General features: G+C 39.9%; 1 protein-coding gene across 4 annotated transcripts in view; it reads left to right on the top strand.

Annotated features, from left to right (window-relative positions):
* Positions 1 to 16,862, top strand: part of HIVEP3 (HIVEP zinc finger 3) — a 1,670,978-nt gene extending 1,654,116 nt beyond the window's left edge. For all 4 annotated transcript variants that reach the window (XM_069224892.1, XM_069224893.1, XM_069224894.1 and 1 more), the window contains 2 exons: positions 5,249 to 6,306; positions 8,243 to 16,862. In XM_069224892.1, the coding sequence (XP_069080993.1) occupies positions 5,249 to 6,306; positions 8,243 to 9,115 (1,931 nt within the window). In that variant the 3' untranslated portion in view covers positions 9,116 to 16,862. The remainder of the gene's footprint in view (positions 1 to 5,248; positions 6,307 to 8,242) is intronic.
* The last annotated feature ends 4,555 nt before the right edge of the window (positions 16,863 to 21,417 follow it).

Raw genomic sequence — 21,417 nt, 5'->3', positions numbered from 1 at the left:
CGCCACCCATGTACATAGCACTTGAAGCATGTCTCAGGTCTGCCAGGGTGGCCTCTGTATGCAGTTTTAAACTGCCAATTCAACCTGGCAAAACAAACATTTTGCCAAGCCCAATCCTTTCTTTTTTATTACATATGTCACCCCTAGCGTACTCCCTGGACAGTCCAGAGGACAGGGCGCAGTGTATTTAAAACCTTTGACATGTACTTTTTAGTATGACATTTTCTAGTACTTAAAAACTTAGTAATTCTTTTTTGACTACTGCAAGGCCTGCCTCTTCCTTAGGATAACATTGGAGTTACATTATTGCATTTAATAAGTGCTAATTTCTAAATGGGGGCAGGTTAGCAGTTCATGTTTAGTATCTTTGGAATTGTAATGAAGAATTCTCTTTCATGGTGATGTCGGATTTTAAGTTACATTTTTGAAAATGCCACTTTTACAACGTTGGCATTTTCCTGCCTTAGTTACCACAAAAAGGTATGGGGTTCACCAATGATGTGGAGCTATGTTCACGAGAGATTGTCCGTGGGCTCCTAGACCTCGCTGGGTTTAGAAAATGCGCAGTGTGGGTGCTGTGTAGGGTGAGAGGGGGAAAGGGGGATTTCCTTTTACGGACTAGGTGGTCTCACACACTATATAGTGTCATGCTTCATCATTTGACCACCTAGCCCCACCCAGGTAGGATAGTACCACTATTAAAAGTGTAGACTACACACAGGTAGCTGCCTAGGTGTTTTTATATTCCCGTAGTTTAGCTGGATCCCATTATCTCCAGATAAAATATATTTGCGCACTCCCTCTCGTTCTATTAACGGTGAGGTTGAGTTCGCCCAGGTGGTACTATCCTACCTGGGTGGGGCTTGGTGCTCAAATGATGAAGCATGGCACCAATGTTGTTTTATTGATTTTCTTATGAATCAGTGGCCATCCTTGTATTCTGTTACAAAAGTTTAGGGAGAAACTTCCATTTTGTTCCAAGTCTGTTTATCTTATTATAGCGTGAATCTGTTTGTTTTTCTGCCGATCTCCTGTTGTATTATAACTTTATTCCAATTTCAGGCTTACTGTGTTTGATTAGTAATTAGTTCCTCAGTTTTTGTGGATAGATTCCTTTTCTTCACTATGGTTTCTTCTGATGCGTAATATTTCTGCTTTTGGGATATTGTCTATAATAGGTGTGGGATACCAATTGGTAGCACGTAGAACTGAATTAGCTACAACCACTCTTTTATGTACGGTTTTTTTAGGTTTATATTTTTGATATAGATTCTTAAGTCCAAGAAGGCATTTCTGTTTTTTGGAGCAATTATATGATTTTTTTCTTGTTCAGTGATACTAAATCATGGAAGATGTGTTGGCTACCTTCCAGATTACCAGAATATTATCAATATATTTCAACCATACAAGTAATGTGAAATTTGCATCGTAGAACAAGATAACTTCTACAGTCTTAACGAGGTGCAAATTTGGAAACCATTGTAGTCCCCTCAGTTTGGAGATAATTGTTCTTATTAAAGGCAAAAAGTTGGTTGTATAGGCAGCAATGCAGCATTTCAAGCATCATTTTATTGGTCTTGTTTTATTAGCCAGATCTTGTTGCTAAAGCTCAACAAGCTCAACAGCTGCTTCTAAGTAATCTTTATTTCTGATAGTGGTGTAGAGTCCTACTTCATCAATAGTAGGCTATATCCTGGTTGCTATTTATTCTTTTGTAGTGTAGTTCTATCAGTGATAATGCTTTGTACGTTTTTCCTAAAACATTGGAGAAGAGAGTTAATGTAGTCACCCATTCCAGAATCCAATCCAGAACAGAAGGAATATATCCCTGCATGGAGCCAGGAAAACCCCAGGGTGCATCTTAGGAGATATGTAAAAAATGGCCTTGTGACATGTTTCAATGTTTAAGATTTTGTTTTCTTCCTAAATATGGAGACCATTGCCTTACCATTCTTGTAGCTTAGGCCTGACCTTTTGTTCATATGGATATGGAAGGATTGTAAGGCAGCCTTTTATAGTTGATGGTGTCTTTGTGCTTTTGCTGTGTAATCATCAGTTCCTACAAGAGCAGTGTTGCCACCAGTATGCCGCTTGACTTGTAAATGATAAATCTGCCCTCAGGGAAAGATTGCTTTGGTTTCTGAAGTGATACCATTTCCTTAAAGATTCCCTTTTCTCTCTTTTAGACTGCTTGAATTGTTTGTCCGTTTCCTATAATACTGCTTTATAAAACATGTCAGTGGCATTTCCTGGATGTAAGATGGGAGTAAATGTTGATTTTTGTTTGTATTTGCTGGTTATGAGGTAAATATTTATCAATCCTTTGGTGTTGACCAATGCCCTTCATATAACTGAGGTGTTCATCATCACATGGTAAGGTTTTGAGTAGGTGTATGTCTTCCAAGTATGTTGATGTCAAAGTACTTTACATGAGGAGTCTGGTGGTGTTCTCTCAAATTGGCTCTTTTGGATGAATGAGTGGATTTAAAATTTTCTAATCATTTTGAAAATATCCACCTTTGTTGGTATTACTCTCCAGTGGGTGGTTGTGATGAAGAACCATTCTGTATGTAGGAGAGAAATCAATAATTTTGTTAATTTCATATTGGTGTGATTGGGTATCATGTTTTGATTGAAGGATGCTGTCTGAGCTCCAGGTGCAGATTGTGATTCTCAGTGACCAAAACTTTATCTTAGCCTTATTGAATATAATATCTTTATTGAAATCATGTTTGTTTGATTCCAGGACTGTGATTCCTTTTCTTCTAAAAGAATGTTTATGATTCGGAATGTGCAGGCTTCCTTTAGGGAACTACCTATCGGAATTTTATGTCTCTGCTGTCGATGTGAAATTTTCTGAAGTGCTGTATTTGGCTCTGCAGGATTCTATATAGTGTCATATTTTTGGCAAAAGTGTTTACTCTTCCATCTATGTTGGCATTCCAGTTAGTACAAACAAAACTTCCTGTTTTTTCTTTATGTAATGCTTATGATCCAAAAGGATTTATAACAATGAATGTGAGGTCTTCACACCGTACCATTAATTTACCAGAAATACAAAACAAAGAAATCATACTGTACAAATAATCATATATTTGATATGTTAAATTAATGTTAAGGTAATATGCCATGTCACTAGTAAAATCATTGATATAATTTGTGAAGTTATCTGATACCTTAAGAGAAGTCATGAGCATTGCATTAGATGTGTGAGTTATGGTTTGCATGTCAGGTGTGTGAGCTATGGTTATTTAAGCCCTCCCCCTCTTCCCACAGGTGACCTGTGGCCATACCTTCCATGGACGACCTGTGCCCAACACCAGTGGGTGATCTGTGGTCAACCCCCTGCTGCACTTGGCCTTTGATTGTGAGCAAAGAGTGTTCGACTGCCCAACCCCTCCATGCGCATGGCCAGGGCCTGAGCGCAGTCATCCATGCACAACCTGCACCCAACCCCCTGCTGGTGATCTGTGCCCAAACTCCTGGCAGGTGTCTAAACCCCTCCCCCCCCCCCAAACCTCACCCCATTCCCCAAGGCCAACTCTCCACAGGAAGCAAATATGACTGCACAGAATAGATCCTTCTATCTCTAGATCCGTGGGTCCACACTCGAGGGACCCGCTGGGTTCCACAGATCCAGCTGCTGGATCCTGCAACAAAATTTACTTTTCTCTTTAATTTTAATCACAGGGGAAGGGTACCTTTGGGTATGGGAATAAAGTTGTGCTGGGGGTCAGAGTGTGCTCGCCCAGCCCGCTCACATGACCTTTCTGTTTTTTTTCGAGATTTGGGGACTGAGTCTTGTAATGGCAGCCGCAACATTTTCTCTCATGTTGTGATGAACCACTCTGATTTATGCAGTACTGGCAAAATCAGGAATGAGTATTTTGGATTTTGGTTCTCTTGAGGTGCTTCATCCCTACTCTGAGCACCCTTTTAAATGCTAATTTGTCAAAACTACTGAACATATTTAAACCAAATAACAAAAAGCATATTTTCAGTGTAAGGTTCTTTTCCATTCAGGCATTTTAGTCTGTGTCAGGAAGCCGTTTTAGTCTATATCATGGAGCAACCTTTCCTATAGGACTTAAAATCGTAAATCGTAATTTTGGTACCTCCTACCCGCTCATTTTCTGTTGCCCCTCACTTGATGGATCAGCGTAAAACTTTCCATAAAGGAGCCAAATTGGATCAACTGTTTTTGGGACGTTTTGTGCAGCTTCATCAAACGACCATAAAGTTATTAAGAAAACAAAAACTTAATTTCCTGGGGAAAGTTTGTTTATCTATCGCTGCGTTGTCAATATCCTATTTGTTTTATCAACCACTAGAAATACAGAAAACTACTGCGTTTCAAAAACAATATTCATGTTACAGGGCCAGACTATTGAATTTTTCAATGAGCATCCTCATAATTTTTGTCTTGCTAATTTTAGATTTGGCCTGGTATTCATTTGTCCTCTAGCACTTTGAACAATCCCTGTCTCCCTTTTAACATACAAAAAGGTATTCAGTAGAGAAGCTTTGATATGGTTGACTGCCTTGCTATTCCACCTTAGCCCAATAAAGGTTGGCAACAGCTAGCCATTAGGAAGTCCTCTCTATTGCCAGTTAAGTCTTTTCTTTGTTTTTCATCATTAGCTAAATTTATCTTGGATATTTTTGTGATAGCATTTGGACATATACAGCATAGCAGTTAGGGCCCTCCAATGAAATCCCTGTCAGTGACTTTTTTCTCCCTCACTATAACTCAAACTCATCTTTTTTTCTTTAAACTCGTACGCTGTGGGATTTCTTAAAGGCTCCACCCCTGCCCTTAGATGTGTTTTTTTTGTTTTGTTTTTTTGCATTGGAGGAAGTAGGTGAACTACCATCAGTGATATCTCTTGTAGCAGTATGCTAGTGACAAGGTCACTGCATAGGGTATCCAAGTAGAGTCAATATATTGTAGGAAGGTTCAAATTAAGCAGAACTTAGCATAGATTTTATACCAAAGTTTGCAAAATTAAAGTCTGAATTACCTAAAGAAGTATGCAGCATGAGTAAATTGTGGTTTCCAAGCACAAACATATTGCAATGTACATAGAAGAGGTCAGCAAAACGTAAAAATGTATTTCAGAATAATATGATAACTATGCACCTTGATACCGTCTGAAAAAATACCATGTTTGGTATTGTTTTAAGAGATATCTAAATTGTTACAGTTGCATTTCTTTATTCTTACTACTAGTGATTTATGTGTTTTTAGGGACCAGTGAAGAATTGTTTCAAGATTCAGAAGGGAAGGAAGGAGCCGAAGCTATTGAAGAGCACCAGTTTTCAGATTTGGAAGATTCTGATGAAGATGATGATGACGAGGCAGAAGATGATGAGGATGATGATGACGATGATGATGACGATGATGATGATGATGAGGAAGATGATGAAGAAGAGAGCCAGGATGAACCCTCTTTGAAATCTGTCAACATTAAACATGTTGTCCAGCAATTGCATTCTTCTGGCCCTCCATCTTCTCAAGAAGAAAACACTGGGTCCACCTCACTCCCAGAGTCAGATGATGTTTTCAGATGCCAAACAACAACTGGAGTCCAAAAAGCAGCACCCTCCATGGTTGAAGCAAAGTTGACAGTAGGCAGTATTGAAGTTACTGCTGGTCAAAGAACATTGGGCCTTCAAAGGCCATTCCTGACAGCCAGTGAGCATTTATCATCAGCTGAAAGAGAATTAGTTATAAGACCACAGATGTTTTTAGGAATGGACCAGTCAGCCTCAAAAGATACATCTCCTAGGAGGAGGTGGTCCTCCAGCAAAGGACCAGCTTCTTCTAGAAGGTACTTTTTAACCAAAACTGAAACATCTCCTAAACGCTTTTCACCAACTGGAGAAACATCATCATTGAGGTGCTCATCTCCAGGGAAACGGATGTCACCTTGCCAACGCATGTCACCTGGAAGGGAGCTCTCACCATTAAGATGCATGTCACCAAGTAGGCATGTGTCACCAAGGACAGATCTATCACCCCGCACATATCTTTCCCCAGAGAGAGGCTTTTCACCAGTGCCTCATTTGACTATGAGCAGAGAGATTTCCTCTGTTAGATTCTCCTCACTAAGGAAAATCTTAATGCCATGTGACTCAGATTCACCATCAAGGCATCCACCACCAATGAAAGATGACTTGCCTTACAGTAGCAAAACAGATGTGAAAGCTCTAAGCTCCCTCAAAGTAGAACATAGAATGTCCCATTCACTGGCTCTACCTCAGATGTCCCATGGCAAAAGCAGTGAGAGTCACGATTTTAAATTGGTGAGCTTTTGAACATTATTTCTTATGTTGGTGATTCTGATTGCATAGCTGGACATGCTTGTGAGTGTGAATTTGTCATGTTTACAGCACATAATTTTCATTTGAGACTTTGACACTTCTCATATGAACTCAAGGAGCAATAGTGCTAATATTTTTTAGTTCCAGTGTTCTGAGGTAGTTAATGAGCTCACAGTATGTACACTGTGCCCCAGTACTGCACCTCAGTTTATGTTTCTGTGAATTTGCTCACCCCAAGGTTTTGATTCACAAAATGTTTGCATAAAAATCAGTGACTTACTCCAGTGAATTGAGCAGCACGCCAGGAGTAAGTCACATCTATTCACAAATAATGCTTGTTAATTTAGTCTGAAAGGAGGAAGAACTCTATGATTGCAGTGGATATGGTTTGAAGCCTTGCTGGTATGCAAAATAATACATTTGTCAGTGCGGTTTATTAGACATTGCCCCCCATTCTTTACTAGAGTGCATCAATAATGGTGGTGTGGTATAAATATTACCTTATACAAGTATGTAAAATACCGGATGCAGAACTCGTGGGCAACAGTGCTACAGAGTTAACTGTATCAAATCTGAATTATTCTGTGTTTTAATGTACTACGTCTGTGTAGACATACTGCTTCTAGTCTTCTGAGTGTTTACAAAACACAAGACCACCTAAATTCTTTAAACGATAGAAGAGCATTTTTATATTAATATATAAAACTTCCATTTTACTCTGATGAAGTTTGTTAATTATAAATCCAAGGCTTACAATATATCATGCCTATCACAGTTGTTTGTCTAGAAGTAATGCCCAAGAAATCCCAATGGCATGCTTAGATGTCCAACAGAAATATTTGTCTGCTATCAAACTGCTACTGTGGCATTAACTAGCCTGTGAGGAAAGGGTATGTCTCTGGTATTATGACTAAACATATCTAAATCAGAATCCCCCATAAACTACGAAACAACTATGGTCCCACTTAAATGTAAGGCCTTTGCGTGAGTAACAATGCCAAAACCATCTCTTGTCACCCACTGAGTAGAGATTATCAATTATTCACAGACTGTTGGAAGGACAGCTTATAAATACACATACAATTTGAAATATTTAGACACAGCTGTTCATTATGTCTAGATTATAACTTCTAGCTATGGGCTTCCGAATTAGTTGCAGTGGTTAGTCTCAGTCATAGCTGATGTCTTAGTTGCTGATCATTCAAGGACAGAACACGTCAGCTATCAGTACTATTAGCAATTTGTAATCCGCAAACTGTTTTAACAATCCAAATTGTGTATTTGTGAGTTTGTTCCACCAGTAGGTTGCCTTTTATTTCTACTTACTAGGGTTTAGACATTAGCAACTTGAGAATATGACTTTTGATGCATTGTGCTCAAGAGAGTAGACAGAGGGATTGTGCTGTGATAACCTACTCCTTGTTTTCCTTAAGCGCTAGCAGTCTGCCAATTCAGGTGCATTCCTGTATGAGTGGGATGGGTTGTTGAAGAGGAGGACCGTGACCAGGGGAATCCTACATAAACATATTTGTATCTGTTATAAAGTTCAAGGTCTCAAAAGAAATAAGGTTGCAGATCAGATTGCTTGACCTTTACAGTTCATGAGTAAACTAGTTGACTGTTTCCCTAGGGGATAGAAGCATTAAATGGGATGAGTGCAAAAAAGTATGCACAGCCAATCATTTAGAACCAATGAACTGGTTCTTTCTGAATTGGTTCCATGCCTAGGTTTTTTATTCATCCAGTGACTTAAATGAATCGTGGTGTGAGTTAGGAATGATCACAAGCAGCCCAGTATTGGTCCAGAACTACTAGATCCAAGCACTGTTATAATAACTTGCAGGTGCATTTGTTTCCTCCCAGGGAAAGTTATGAACGGTTTGATTGTGTTTCTAATATTCTTCTATTCTTCTTGCAGAAGTTGGAAGCTGGAAGTTCCCATGAGAGGTCATCTTGTTCACCAAGAAGCATGTCATCTCATTCTATAAGACCCTTACCAGCAGCTCATGAGCTATATCTACATAGCCCTCCTCGGACTGAAGAGAATGTATTTAGCCACCTCCCTCTGCATTCACAACAGCTTACAAGGACACCTTATCCCATGATCCCCATTGGGGGCATTCAGATGGTCCAGTCTAGACCTAGTTCCCATCCTGTTTTGGTGCCTGGTTCTGTTGTGTCGTTACAAGCAGAATCTAGCTCCGATAGTCACAGCTTTACAGAATTTAGAGAGGCTGGGACACATTGCACAGAGATACAGGGTCTATGGGAAGCTTCCTTGACGTCCCCATCCCTGTCTGCAACAGTTTCCAAATTCTCACCACAGACTAAAAGCTGCAGTAGTGGGCACATCAAAACAAGGACTAATGAGCAGCTTATGATGAAGACAGAACAAGAGGAATACAGGGTGAAGCAATATGATGAGTCTAGACACTTGGATCAGGAAAGCCACTCCGAAACAATAAAAAGCATGATAACACATCAGGAGCAGACTCTGCAGTCATCAGCAAGTGGGAGTGAACCCTCAAAGAAAACGGGCAAGAAGCAATTTGGCAACTTGAGCACTTACTGTGACTCCTCACGCACTTTCATCTCAGATTGTCCGGTACAAACACTGGACAGAAGCAGCAGTACAGGTTGTTTAGCAGAAGCTTCCACAAGCCAGTTGCATGCCCATCATTTCTCTGCACGAAGGCGGAATCTTTCGGGCGAACCAAGTCACCACTTCGGAACTTATAGGAAGAGCACCTCTCAATCACATAATGTGGGGTCAGGACATGGGAAAAAATAAGAGGACAAAAATAGAGGATGAATTTTGCTCATCCAATCTCCATTTTCAACCCCACGCTTTCCTCTGTAAGACAATAAGACCTTTTCAACACTATTTGCTCCTTGTGAATCTCTATTACAAAGAGAAGCCCTCTTTACCCAGTGTACGAACCACCTCATAGAAAGACTCCCAGTTTTTATGTCCTCACGTATGACATTATGTACTTGTACAGTATGCAGTTACTTGTGCCTTTTTCTATAACTTTTTTTGCTTGAAATGTACAAAATCTGTTTGACGCTGTGAATATATTTTTTTTTTAAAGATCGCAGTGGCGGTCTTTTTTGCCATTTGAATATTTCTGTGGAGCGGAGGAACCAGAAAGAGAACGTGGGAAATTTGAATAGAAGATGCACTGACATTTTTTGTATACATATATGTGTATATATATATGTGAATATATATATGCACACATATATATAAATATATATAGACGACATGAAACAATGTAATAGATACAGTATGCTCATGTGTATAGAAATGTAATGATCCATATTTATTATGTGCATTATTTAATTGTTGGTAATGTCCTCCCCTGCCCCCGCTCCATTTGTCTTTTTGATGATTCCCTTCTTCCAGTGGTTGAGGGACCCTGCAGAGATCTTAGCATTTAATTGTCTTCTTTCTTCTCAAGCTTTCCCTAGATTCTTTTGTGACACAAGCTAGCACTTACTTTGTACATATGCTGTTGTGAAGTTTAAAGCACCTTTCCATTGTATAGAAAAGAAAAAGATTCCAAATAATGCACCTCCTACATGGACCAGAACAGCCGATAGAAATGCACTTTTTGCCTTCTTTAAAAGAAGAAAATTCAGAAAAAATTGGAGTGTAAAGGCTAAACCATGACTTTTTGAAATGGTGCTTTATTAAATGTAAGTTTCGCTCTTTAACTTGCTTTAACACTGACATTCCATGAGATGGGTTGCTTCTAGGATAAAGCACAGTATTACTGTATAAATCTGTATTAACATTGTATTTGAGAAGATATGTCATCTTTGATACCTGCTTTGCACCAAAAGTCATACCTATTAGACTAAGTGGTTGGACTAGAACAAATATATTCTTAACACGTTTATATAAAAGTTTCATTTTTATGATGGTAAAAAGGCGATAAACCTTAAACTTGCAGTGGTTAGCTTTGAAGAGGTTTCAGTATGCAGAAGCACTCATTTGCATATCAAGATTCCTTTGTAGGGCATGTGGAAACTTGCTTTTGGTCACTCATCCTCTTTCTGTGTAATCAATTTGAGACAGACTTCTATTCTTCAAAGAGCCAGTTTACTATCAAATTAGTTTACCCTTGACCTATCCTCTAGATGGCAATGAAGTTGTTATTGTGAAGGATGAAAGACAAACTGACTAGCAGACCATAGTTTTTTGGGATAGCTGCAGCTCCTAATGCTCTATAGGAGAACAGAAGCAGTGGGAGATTATAAATTAGTGGCTCTGTATGCACATTTGTGATAACACCTACAAAGTCAGGTCTGGCCACCTTTTATGCATCCCTTGTCCTATAGTAAATATTACATGCATGGAAATGACTCACAGTATATCCCTCCTACCTTCGCCATTGTATACACCACTGTATTGATTTGTACTTAGATTCAACTTATAGGTCAGCTGTGTTCACATATACACAAATACTCTAACAAAGTCTTAAATGATTGTGAAAATATGTTTGGTATTTGTGTAGTTAAGGTCTGATGTGCTGGAAATTTCTTCTGTTTCCTTATCCAGATATTTGAGGATTTCCTGACGCTTGTTCCAAGTAGTACCTTTTCTCTTTTACATGTAATTGGGATAAGTAACATCTCCACGTTCTTCATTCAGAATCTCCTCCATTAGAGATTTCCTACATTGGCCACTGCAGTGAAAATGTTATTATGTCATAAAACATATGTTATATTGATTTCACAAAAGCAACACTTTATCTTTTTTTTTTTTTTTGTGTTCACACCACTTCAGGGCAACTTTGAGTGACAAAAGTCAGACTTCTGTTAATTCTCTGACCATTGACTAATGAGATATTTTGGAACTATCTTAAAAAAACCAATGATTATTTGTTCCAAATTTTTATTAAAACTGAGACAATTTCAAAGCAACAAGTTGCTTGCAGAGCGCTTTGGTCTTTCAACGTTTTAGACTGATGTGAACTACACTGTACTTTCACCGCAATAATTAGTTGATTTAAAAAAAAGCTGATCTGTATATAACACACTACCTAAAATTGTCACCAGTCAATTGAAATATAGTTTCTAAATTCCAGTTCAGTGTTCTTTTTATCCATTATTTTGCTTGATTCCTCCATCTAGACACTTCTTACTGCATATTTGGCCGTCTAATACATTCATGCTCTGTGCCAAATGACTTTCTTACGACTATGTAAATTATTCTGGTACAGATGTGGGCCAACTTAATGTTTGTGATATATTGACTTCACTAAGATTCATAAACTTAGTTATGATTCAAGCATAGTAGTCTGTGACAGTTGTAGCATCATTAAAGCTTCTTCAAAGGCTAGACTGAGAAGGTCATGCCTCTAACTATTCACTGAAAACAATGTTTTTCTTAACTGACTAACTGCTTGCAGCTTCCTTGACAATTTGTTTCAGACAGAGAGCAAAATGGACCCAATTTTCAATGTTTGCAAAAATGTATTCATCAAATTACTCTGTAGAAATATGTATACAGAGGCCTTTTCGTAGTTACCAAACGACCCCATATGATGTTTTACACAATCATTGAAGCCTTACTTTTTAGTATACAGCACTTTCTGCTACAAAACCTGTTGTTATTCATTCACCATTAAAATATATCTCATTTGAGAATGCTACGTGTGATTAGCTGTAAATCCATTTCTTACTAAATGTGTCAGACACGACAGGAGACATTTTGATGCCTGTACCTTTTAGACTACAGAATACACCTTCAGGTCTCCATCATTTAGTAATTTTAACAACCTAGTAACGTTACAAAAAAAAAAAAAATGGACGATTGTCGGGTGGCTGAGGAAATTTATTTAGATTCAGGTAACAAACAAGATTCACAAAGGTTCCACAAATATGTCTGACCCACTGAATAACCACAGATAACTTTTTGACATCAGTGGCGGCTGTCGCCAATCTAAAGAGGTGGCGTTAAAGAAATATTAATAATAAAAGAAAAAGTTAAACTTAATTGCCACTCCCAGTCCCGCTGCTGGCCCCTCCTCAGTGCTCCTCTCCTCCCAACAGTCGCTGGGGCGCAAAGCACAGGCTCACCGCCCAATCCAGATGCTGCTCTCATGTTATACCAAGCATGAGAGAAGTGCTGAGATGGGCCTGAGTGGGCTAGTCTGATGCTCGCTCAGGCACAGGGAGCCTGTGCCATTTCTCCACCTGGCCGTGCAACACAGGTGGGTTGGAAAAATGTAAGTACACATGTCGATTTTGCCACCCTAAGACAGCTGGCGAAACCGACCTGCACACTTACAGTGCCCATCACTCCTCCTCCCTGCTATGGCCTAGCCCATCCTGACATAAATTCCATGGCTCAGTCAGTGGAAAATAAAATGATAATAACATTAATTTATTATCATTTTATTTTTCACTGCCTGACTGAGCGGGGGGTGACGCTTCTCCGCAATTACAGGAGGAGCGGCCACTGTTTGACATGTTTCCCCAAACTTCACAACTTCTCCCTTCAAGGGGACACATCAAGCACTTACGGAAAGAAGGCACATCTGTACCTTTTACAAAATATTTTGTTTAAGCTTAGCAAATATATAAAATAGTTAGCAATGTTCGAAAAACCTATCATTCTAAAAGGAAGTAGTTTCTACCTTTTGAAACATTGCTTATTAAAATCTCGTTTTCAACCTAATAATATTAAAAATCAAACTTTGTTATAAATTTCTTAAACATCACAAATATAAGAAAAATGAGGTGGAATCTTAAAGAAGCATGAGATCGCAATCAATTTTCCATGCTCAGTTATTCAGATGACTATTTAGTAGTCTCAAAGTACTGCCCTGGCTTTCTCTAAATTGTAAACGTTTTCTTTATAGTTGTTATATTACTCTACATGGTCTTATTGAAGACCTTTTGTAGTGTGGAGTCAGAGATATATTTACACTACATCATGCCTTGTATTATAAATAAATAACTTGTTTGTCAAAGCAGTTTATCCAACATACTGAGCTTAAGTGCTGTCTCAGAGTGAGAATCATTAAAAAATGCAAAATATATTTCATTACCATAGAAAATGTCTAAATGCTTTCTGTTGTTGTCAGAAAGACTGTAGAATTTCAATAATGTTTTGAAGTTACGAATTCTCGGCAGAGAATGTCAATGCAGATGTGTACATTTTGTTTAAAAAAAAATATAAGGCAGGTGCCCCATTGACTGTACTGGAGCCGGGACATACCTAATTTATGATTTTACAAATGGAACAATATATCTTAACATTTCAGTATTCACACTGATCAGTTGGTACAAGAAAATATATAGTCTTGCTCGAAGCAAATATTCATTGTTTGGATTGCATGCTTGCCCTAGCACATAACACCTTGGCGATTTCAATAGGCTAAGGACGATGGCAGGGTGGTCTCTTCCTGCAATTTGCACATCTGAGTGTTAAATCTGTGAATATCTTTTATCAGGCAAGCCACTCCTCTGGACATCTCGGTTTTTCTCCAGTAGGAAAATATGTTAGAAGTGCCTAGCGCCAAAAATAGAGTTTCAGCTCAAGCTTTCACTTTTTAGTTATTCAAAAGTATGATTTTTCGTTTACATTGTACATTCAAGTATGTAGGTTTTTTCCGGGGAGACAATTAAAACTAATTGGTGAATGTCTGCACGCCATTTAAGTTGCTGAATGTCGTGTGTTGCTGAGAAGTGTTTAGTACATTATTAATGCTAAAAGATATTTTCCAAGTTTCTATAGGCTCAATACATTATACTGTGAATAATATGAATATATGTTGTGCATAATACATATTTAGTTATGATGCACACATTGTCCTTGGAGACACTATTGATTTGAAGTTGTAATGCTACAACACGTCATTCTGCTTTTTTTTTTTGCTCTGCTGCTCACAGTTAATCACATGTGAGCCTCGCATTTTTACTCCATGGTAATCCCCTATCACAGGAATGCCCATCATAGATCCAGTAGGGCCAGATTCAATCCAGATTTTCATTCTAAGCATAGACTGGCTTCATTGACTGTGTCTTAATTTATCTTTTGTGGCTTTCTTGAAAGGTATGGCTCTGAACTTCTTAGTTCTTTGTCTGACACTCCTGCTGTAGCAAACTGGAGCCGTCAATAACCAGGGAATAATTGATATTTAATAATCACCATTTTGATGGCTTACTGAATGGTTAACTATAGCTAGCCTTTGGCTTGAGGCTATGCGTGACATCTGTTACTTCATATAACTCACTATAAATCAGGGAAGCCAGATATTTTTTTTCATATTCGTAAACCGCCCCATTGTTTAAATATATGAAGTGAAAATAATATCATTGACCTTGGCATTCCGTAGAACTGTCCTATACTAGATTGGCAGCACAAAAGCTTGTTCTCCCCAGTGCTGCCTGCTTCCCTATCTTTAGGATCTAAAATGGTCTTTATTCGGTTGTGCTAGTTCTTTAGCTGCCCCAAATGTCCCCTACTCCTGTTAAAACATATGACAAATTCAGACTTCAAATGTCCTTAGTGTGCACAAAAAATGTGTTTTGATTATTTTTTTATTTTTGTTTTCTCTTTTTCGTTTTTGTCTGTGGTAAAATATATCAATCGTCAAACAAATATCCCAAGCTAGAAATCACATACAAATAATCGTTTAGTTCTAAAAAGTTTCAACATATTCACACATTTATTGGACGTGGTTTAAATCAGAAATCAATGTGTTGGTAAGTTGGTACAGGAGACCTTCTGGGTATCAAAAATGTATAAAAGACATTTGGGCTAGACCCTGCCACGCTCCACCCCCAAAAGACCATTCTATTTTACCAGTTAATCCCACCCTAGCTATTATATTTTCCTCTAGGTGGTTTCTCTGTTTTTCTTACACCAATTGTCGAGACTGAGAGACCCCTTGCTCCTCCAATGTTTAAAAATGATCAGTTGGTTGACAAGGATCCAAAGGAAGCTCACATGACAAGTTCCTTCCCATGTGATTTTAAGGTGCAAAGGCAGCCAGCTTCTTGAGAATGCTTCAATATGGCAGCAGAAAATGTTTATTACTATGATCTCTTTACCCCACTGCCTAGTCAATTGGTAAGTCAGTTTCGCATGCCACACAGAAAGTTCACTGACCTCTGAGGATCCTCGCTTAGTCCTTGCACTGTTTACCTACTCTCTCCTTCTTTCAAAAAACATTTCTTCTCCATCCATATTCCCTGTTGCAGACCTCTCATAGTTTTGCTCTTGCCACATGTATCTACTTTCATGTAGACTGGTGGGGGAGTGTTAAGCCACGGGACTCTGATTTGTCTCAAAGAATGCGAGAAACCCCCTGAGCAGAGTATCACTCATTGGTGAAGATAGCAACTAATCAGTATGCTTTATTGTTATTGTAAAACTAATAGTTACACCTCTCAGTTTATAATGTAGCAGTACTTTGCTCCAGTAATTTTCATTGACCATATAGATTAGTAATGGTCTACATCAAAGGTCATTTTGCTATTATGATGAAAAACTCTCTCCTGAATCTCATTATCACATTGGTGTTACCAAGGATTTTATTTAACACTGGAGGTGTTCAACATTGGTACAGAGAGGCTGGATCTGTGCTAATTTTTCAAATAACCACTGACTATGTCAGTAGTCCCAATTCATACTCATTGTATCTTCGTTTATCCCACACACTTATTGTGAAGATCAGGCACCCTTCCGATCCAGCCATTGTAGACCAAGTTTAAGCCCTCCTGGATTTGATCATATTCTCTATCTCTTGTATATTTTATATTCTATTTTGTGCACCTTTTGATCTAGTTCAACCATTCTAACAGGTGAGGCCTTCCTCTACGCTATCATTGTGCATTTTATTTTCTGCATATTCCCAAAAAACATCAGCACTTATCAGTTAATTTTGTTAAAATGAAAAAACCCAAAAATAAAACAAGGAGGATTGGGTCCTTGCAACTTAAAATTTACCTGCATTATTACAAGTATGTTGGCACTTAAGGTCACTTTAGTAAATGTAATGTATAAAACGATGTGGTTGGAAATTTTATTGGACTTTTTTGTGTAAGATAGAAATTTACCTTTTTGTAAAAGGTGTATGGATTCTGTAAGTGGAACAGTCTAAACGAACATTTTTATTTGTTTTCTTAAAATGGCAATACATTCCAAAAAGGTACTGTAGAAATCTGTAAATAGCAAGTACAAGGTTGTCTGGTCATTTTGGCTGTAATTTTATTTTAAACTCCAATTTCTAAACTTGAGTCTTGCAAAGCCTGTTCGGTACATCTGTACAGTAACGACAATGTTGGCAACAAGCACAGTCTGATGGAAAAATGGAAAAAATGATAAAAAAGGAAGAAAAAGAGAAAAATATATAAATACTCAGTATTTGATGTTTGTGACTTCTTATTGTAAATGACATCTGTACTGTGAACGGAAAGTTTTTACAAGTAAAATATTGCCTTTACTACAGCACGGGCTGACAGCCCAGCCCGCGGATATTTTTTAAGAAAACTGGCATGTTGGAATAAATTTTACCATCCCAACATAAAGTTGTTTTCATTGTTGTTAATTTCTTGTAAGTGATTGTTTGGGGAGTGTGAGCACTAATACTTCAACAACATGAAATGGAACACACAGCACAGTGATAGCTGAAAATGGTTCTTGCTTCTCTTCAGCTCGTTTACAGTCCTGCAGTGATGGTCACAATGCATGGTAACGTGGATACAGCATAATGCATGAATTACACTTTACTCTATGCGAAAAAAAGAAGCATGTTCTCTCACTCAACATACTGCTTAGACATCAAGGCCGCCAGCCAAACTCTTTAGGACGGAAAACCGCCACTCCGGTTTTCTGCCCGCTGGCCCTATTATGAGTTTCCTACTGGGCCAGCAGGCGGAAACAGCATTTCCTCCCAATTGCCCAGCGGGAAACAGGCCACAAAATTGATGCTGAATCATAATCGAGCCGGCGGCGATGTTGAGGTGCATTGAGTGCGACAGCACCTATCGTGCTTTTCACTGCCTGTAGTTGAGGCAGTGAAAAGCGCGATGGGACTGTCGAGGGGGGTACACTGTCTTTACCAAATTTTGCATGGCAACGGCACCACCATGCAAAAGCTGATGAAGAAGGGAGTTGTAATGCAGATTAAGACCGCCGGCACTGCTAGGCTGTCGACTGGCGGCAACCTGGTGGTGCTGGTGGTCGGACCATGGCGGCTCCACCACGGTCATAATGTGGAGGCCGGACCGCTGCTTTGGTGGTGGTCTGACCGCCACTGCGAGTCTGGCGGTCCCACAACTGCCAGACTCGTAATAAGGGCCCAAGTGTTTAATGTAGTCCCAGTAAGGCATCTTCATTGATACTGAAATGTCTAAGACTGCCCTATTAGTACACCCAGGTACTGCTGAAAGTGCAATTTCTGTTCCTCTAATAAAATTAGTGATGATGGAAAGTGTCAATAGTCTCTGTCTAACATGTATTGTAATGGTGTCCATTGAAAATATTAAAATGCTTCTCACAAGATCAGGTACTAACATTTTCAAATTACAAAGATTTAATTGTTGTTGAAAAGTTAAGCTAGTGAACCATTGGCAAGCACTGATACTGTTGTTTTGAAAGCATTAAGGAAAAGCTGGTAAGTATTATTACTGCTTTAATCTTATGGTTTTTGTTCATTTAATAGCACTTAAATGTGGCTCAGAAAGTGTTCTTTATCTCACTCCAGTCTGCTTTGATAACAGTGTATGTTCTTCAACTCCTTATTCAGATACCATTCTTTAAAGACCACCATGTTTGGTGTTATCAAATCATTACTTCACTACTTTAGTTCATCTCATAGTACAACATTGGAATGTCAAACACTCTGTTGTAGGTAGAATGCTCTAAAAGCATTACAGCCATACTGTGTTGTGTTATACAATTTATTATAGGTTCTCATGCTAACTCAGGGACAGGACTTTTAACTATCACTATAGCCCAGAGCTGCTGGCAATAATTATATATTTACTTTCCTTACAGTGCCTTTAGTTTACCAGCCAACTCTAAGTTACACTTTTACTTTACTCAAAGCATTATTAAAGTGGAATTTGTCAATAGGTTTAAAAAAGTAATGTATACTCAAGTACTTATGTTCAGTTTTTTATAATTGACAATTTGTTTGCTAAAATATATCAAGAATCAGATTAGGGGCTAATGTTCAAATGACATTTCATATTATTTTAACTAGGTTTCATTTAAAGGAATTCAGTAAGCTTTACACTTAGGGTTAATATTAGAACTACAGTTATTTACTCAATAACATTAAAATAAATGCATTTAATAAAATCGTTAGAATTAGTACAGAGGTTTGAACAAGGTTATCCTTTAAATGTATTATGGCTAGGTATGATTTAATTTAATAACATTTAATGCAACATAAATGTATAGAAGTAGACTTAAATGTAGTCATCAGCTCAGGGTTGGCATTAAGATTATGTTAAATATATTTAATATTTTGTTATTATTACTTTATTGATTTTTCATCAAAGCAGATCACTCTTTCAAACCAGTCAGATGATGAGCAACAGAAGGCTAAATATCTCAAATGTTCTTCAAGACATCCTTTCAGTCACCCGATATCCATCTGAAAACATGAAAATCACACATGGGACACTGGATATAAGAGAAACTTTACCCTGGCATTCTTTATTTTGATTGATAAATGCTGTTTGTGAGCCCCAACCAGCATCAAAGTAATGTCCCAACCCTTACAAATCATGAGTTGTCTTTTTCATAAGAGAACACATTATGGGGGTCATTACAACCCTGGCGGACGGTGTTAAAGATGCGGTAATACCGCAAACAGTCAGACGGACAAAAAAAGGGAATTATGACTCTGGCGGAAACCGCCAACAAAGACAGCCACTTTAACACTTCGCCCGCCACGGCGGTACAGACAAGCAGCGCAGCGGTCACCGCCAACAGACAGGCGGGAGACAATGTACCGCCCACAGTATCACAACAGGCCAATCTGCCACCTTTTCCGGGGCGGATTCACCGTGGATAAAAACGCGGCAGAAACAGCTTTTGCTATGGGAAAACGCTCACCTTAACATATCCCACGAGGAACGAGGACTCCATGGACCCCGAACTCCATATACTACCTGCCCTTGTCTTTCTGCTCCTTAACGACCAACAGCGACGTAGGCGCAGAAGATACCGGTGAGTACAGCACCTACGACACGGGGAGGCAAAAGTTAGGGGGACACCCACCAAACACCCCCACCCCCACCCTCGCATATTACAACATACACACCAATGCAGTCACAAACATCACAGTAACAACCCACAATTCCCCCGGAAGAATGCAAAGACAATGCGAATTTCGGTCAAACTTTGTAATGTGCGAATATACATGTCATACAAAAATAAACAAATATATGTATACTAAAATCACTCTTATTTACATATATACAATCCGAGAAGTAGTGCAGATATGTACACGATGTCCGTGCACAAACAGTCCAAAAATGCATGGGCGAGGCCCACAATAGATACCTGACCAAAATCGGAGAGAACACTGCTGGGGCATCAGATAGAAACACTACAGGCACCTCAGGGGGAAGGGAAGGGGGGGGGGGCACCTCAGCCACATAAACGCAAAGCCAGATCCACGACGGGGCTCCATGCCCATTGATGTATCCTTGGGAGTGCAAAGTCACAGTCTCTCAAGTCTATACAGTGGGTGGCTTGCCCACTGTCACATCCTGGGGAGTGCAAAGCCACAGTCTCTCAAGTCTATACAGTGGGTGGCTTGCCCACTGTCACATCCTGGGGAGTGCAAAGCCACAGTCTCTCAAGTTGATGCAGGTCCATACTGGTACTGGGGGGTGACTGGTGCCCAGACTGGATGAGTCTCCCCGTGAATGGTAGTGTCCTGTCACTGTCCCAGCTGCTCATGGGATAAGGATGCCTGATGTGGTGGGTCATTCATTCCTACCTGGTGCATTGCCCTCTTAGCGGTGCTTTGACATGGCGGTCTTTGCCCTCTTCAGCGGTGCTATGACATGGCGGTCTTTGCCCTCTTCAGCGGTGCTATGACATGGCGTTTCAGGACTGTTCAGCGGTGCTATGACATGGCGGGCTTTGCCCTCTTCAGCGGTGCTATTACATGGCGTTTCAGGACTGTTCAGCGGTCCTATGACATGGGGGTCTTTGCCCTCTTCAGCGGTGCTATGACATGGCGTTTCAGGACTGTTCAGCGGTGCTTTGACATGGCGATCTTTGCCCTCTTCAGCGGTGCTATGACATGGCGGGCTTTGCCCTCTTCAGCGGTGCTATGCATGGCGTTTCAGGACTGTTCAGCGGTGCTTTGACATGGCAGTCTTTGCCCTCTTCAGCGGTGCTATGACATGGCGGTCTTTGCCCTCTTCAGCGGTGCTATGACATGGCGTTTCAGGACTGTTCAGCGGTGCTTTGACATGGCGGTTCTGATACGGACATTAGTGTGTGGCATGACGATTTCCACACTGGACATTGGTGTGTGGCATGTCGATTTCCACACTGGACATTGGTGTGTGGCATGACGTTCCATCATTGCCCAGCGGGGCTGTGGCATCCTGGCCCCGCCTGGGCTGTGACTCCGGCATTGGTCTCTGGACCAGTGACGATACTTGTGCCCTCCTGGGCTGTGACTCTGGCGGTGATCTCGGGACCAGTGACGATACTTGTGCCCTCCTGGGCTGTGACTCTGGCGGTGGTCTCTGGACCAGTGAAGATACTTGAGCCCTCCTGGGCTGTGACTCTGGCGGTGGTCTTTGGACCAGTGACGATACTTGAGCCCTCCTGGGCTGTGACTCTGGCGTGGGCTCTGGACCAGTGACGATACTTGAGCCCTCCTGGGCTGTGACTCTGGCGGTGCTCTCTGGACCAGTGACGACGGGGCTGGCGGTTGTGTCTGGACCGCCAGAAATGATGGCGCACTTCTCCGCCGTGACACTCACAACAGGCTGGGCAGACTTCCTCTGGACCTTCCCCACCTTTTTTGGAGTTACAGCTGACTCCCCAATCGCCTTCGATCCCATTTCACTTGTTGTCCCACCAGGAGTCTTGCC

The sequence above is a fragment of the Pleurodeles waltl genome, chromosome 3_1 (assembly GCF_031143425.1).
Source record: "Pleurodeles waltl isolate 20211129_DDA chromosome 3_1, aPleWal1.hap1.20221129, whole genome shotgun sequence".
Classification (NCBI taxonomy): Eukaryota; Metazoa; Chordata; class Amphibia; order Caudata; family Salamandridae; genus Pleurodeles; species Pleurodeles waltl.
The sequence above is the reverse complement of the archived record's forward strand: the minus strand, read 5'-3'. Positions and strand labels throughout refer to the sequence as shown.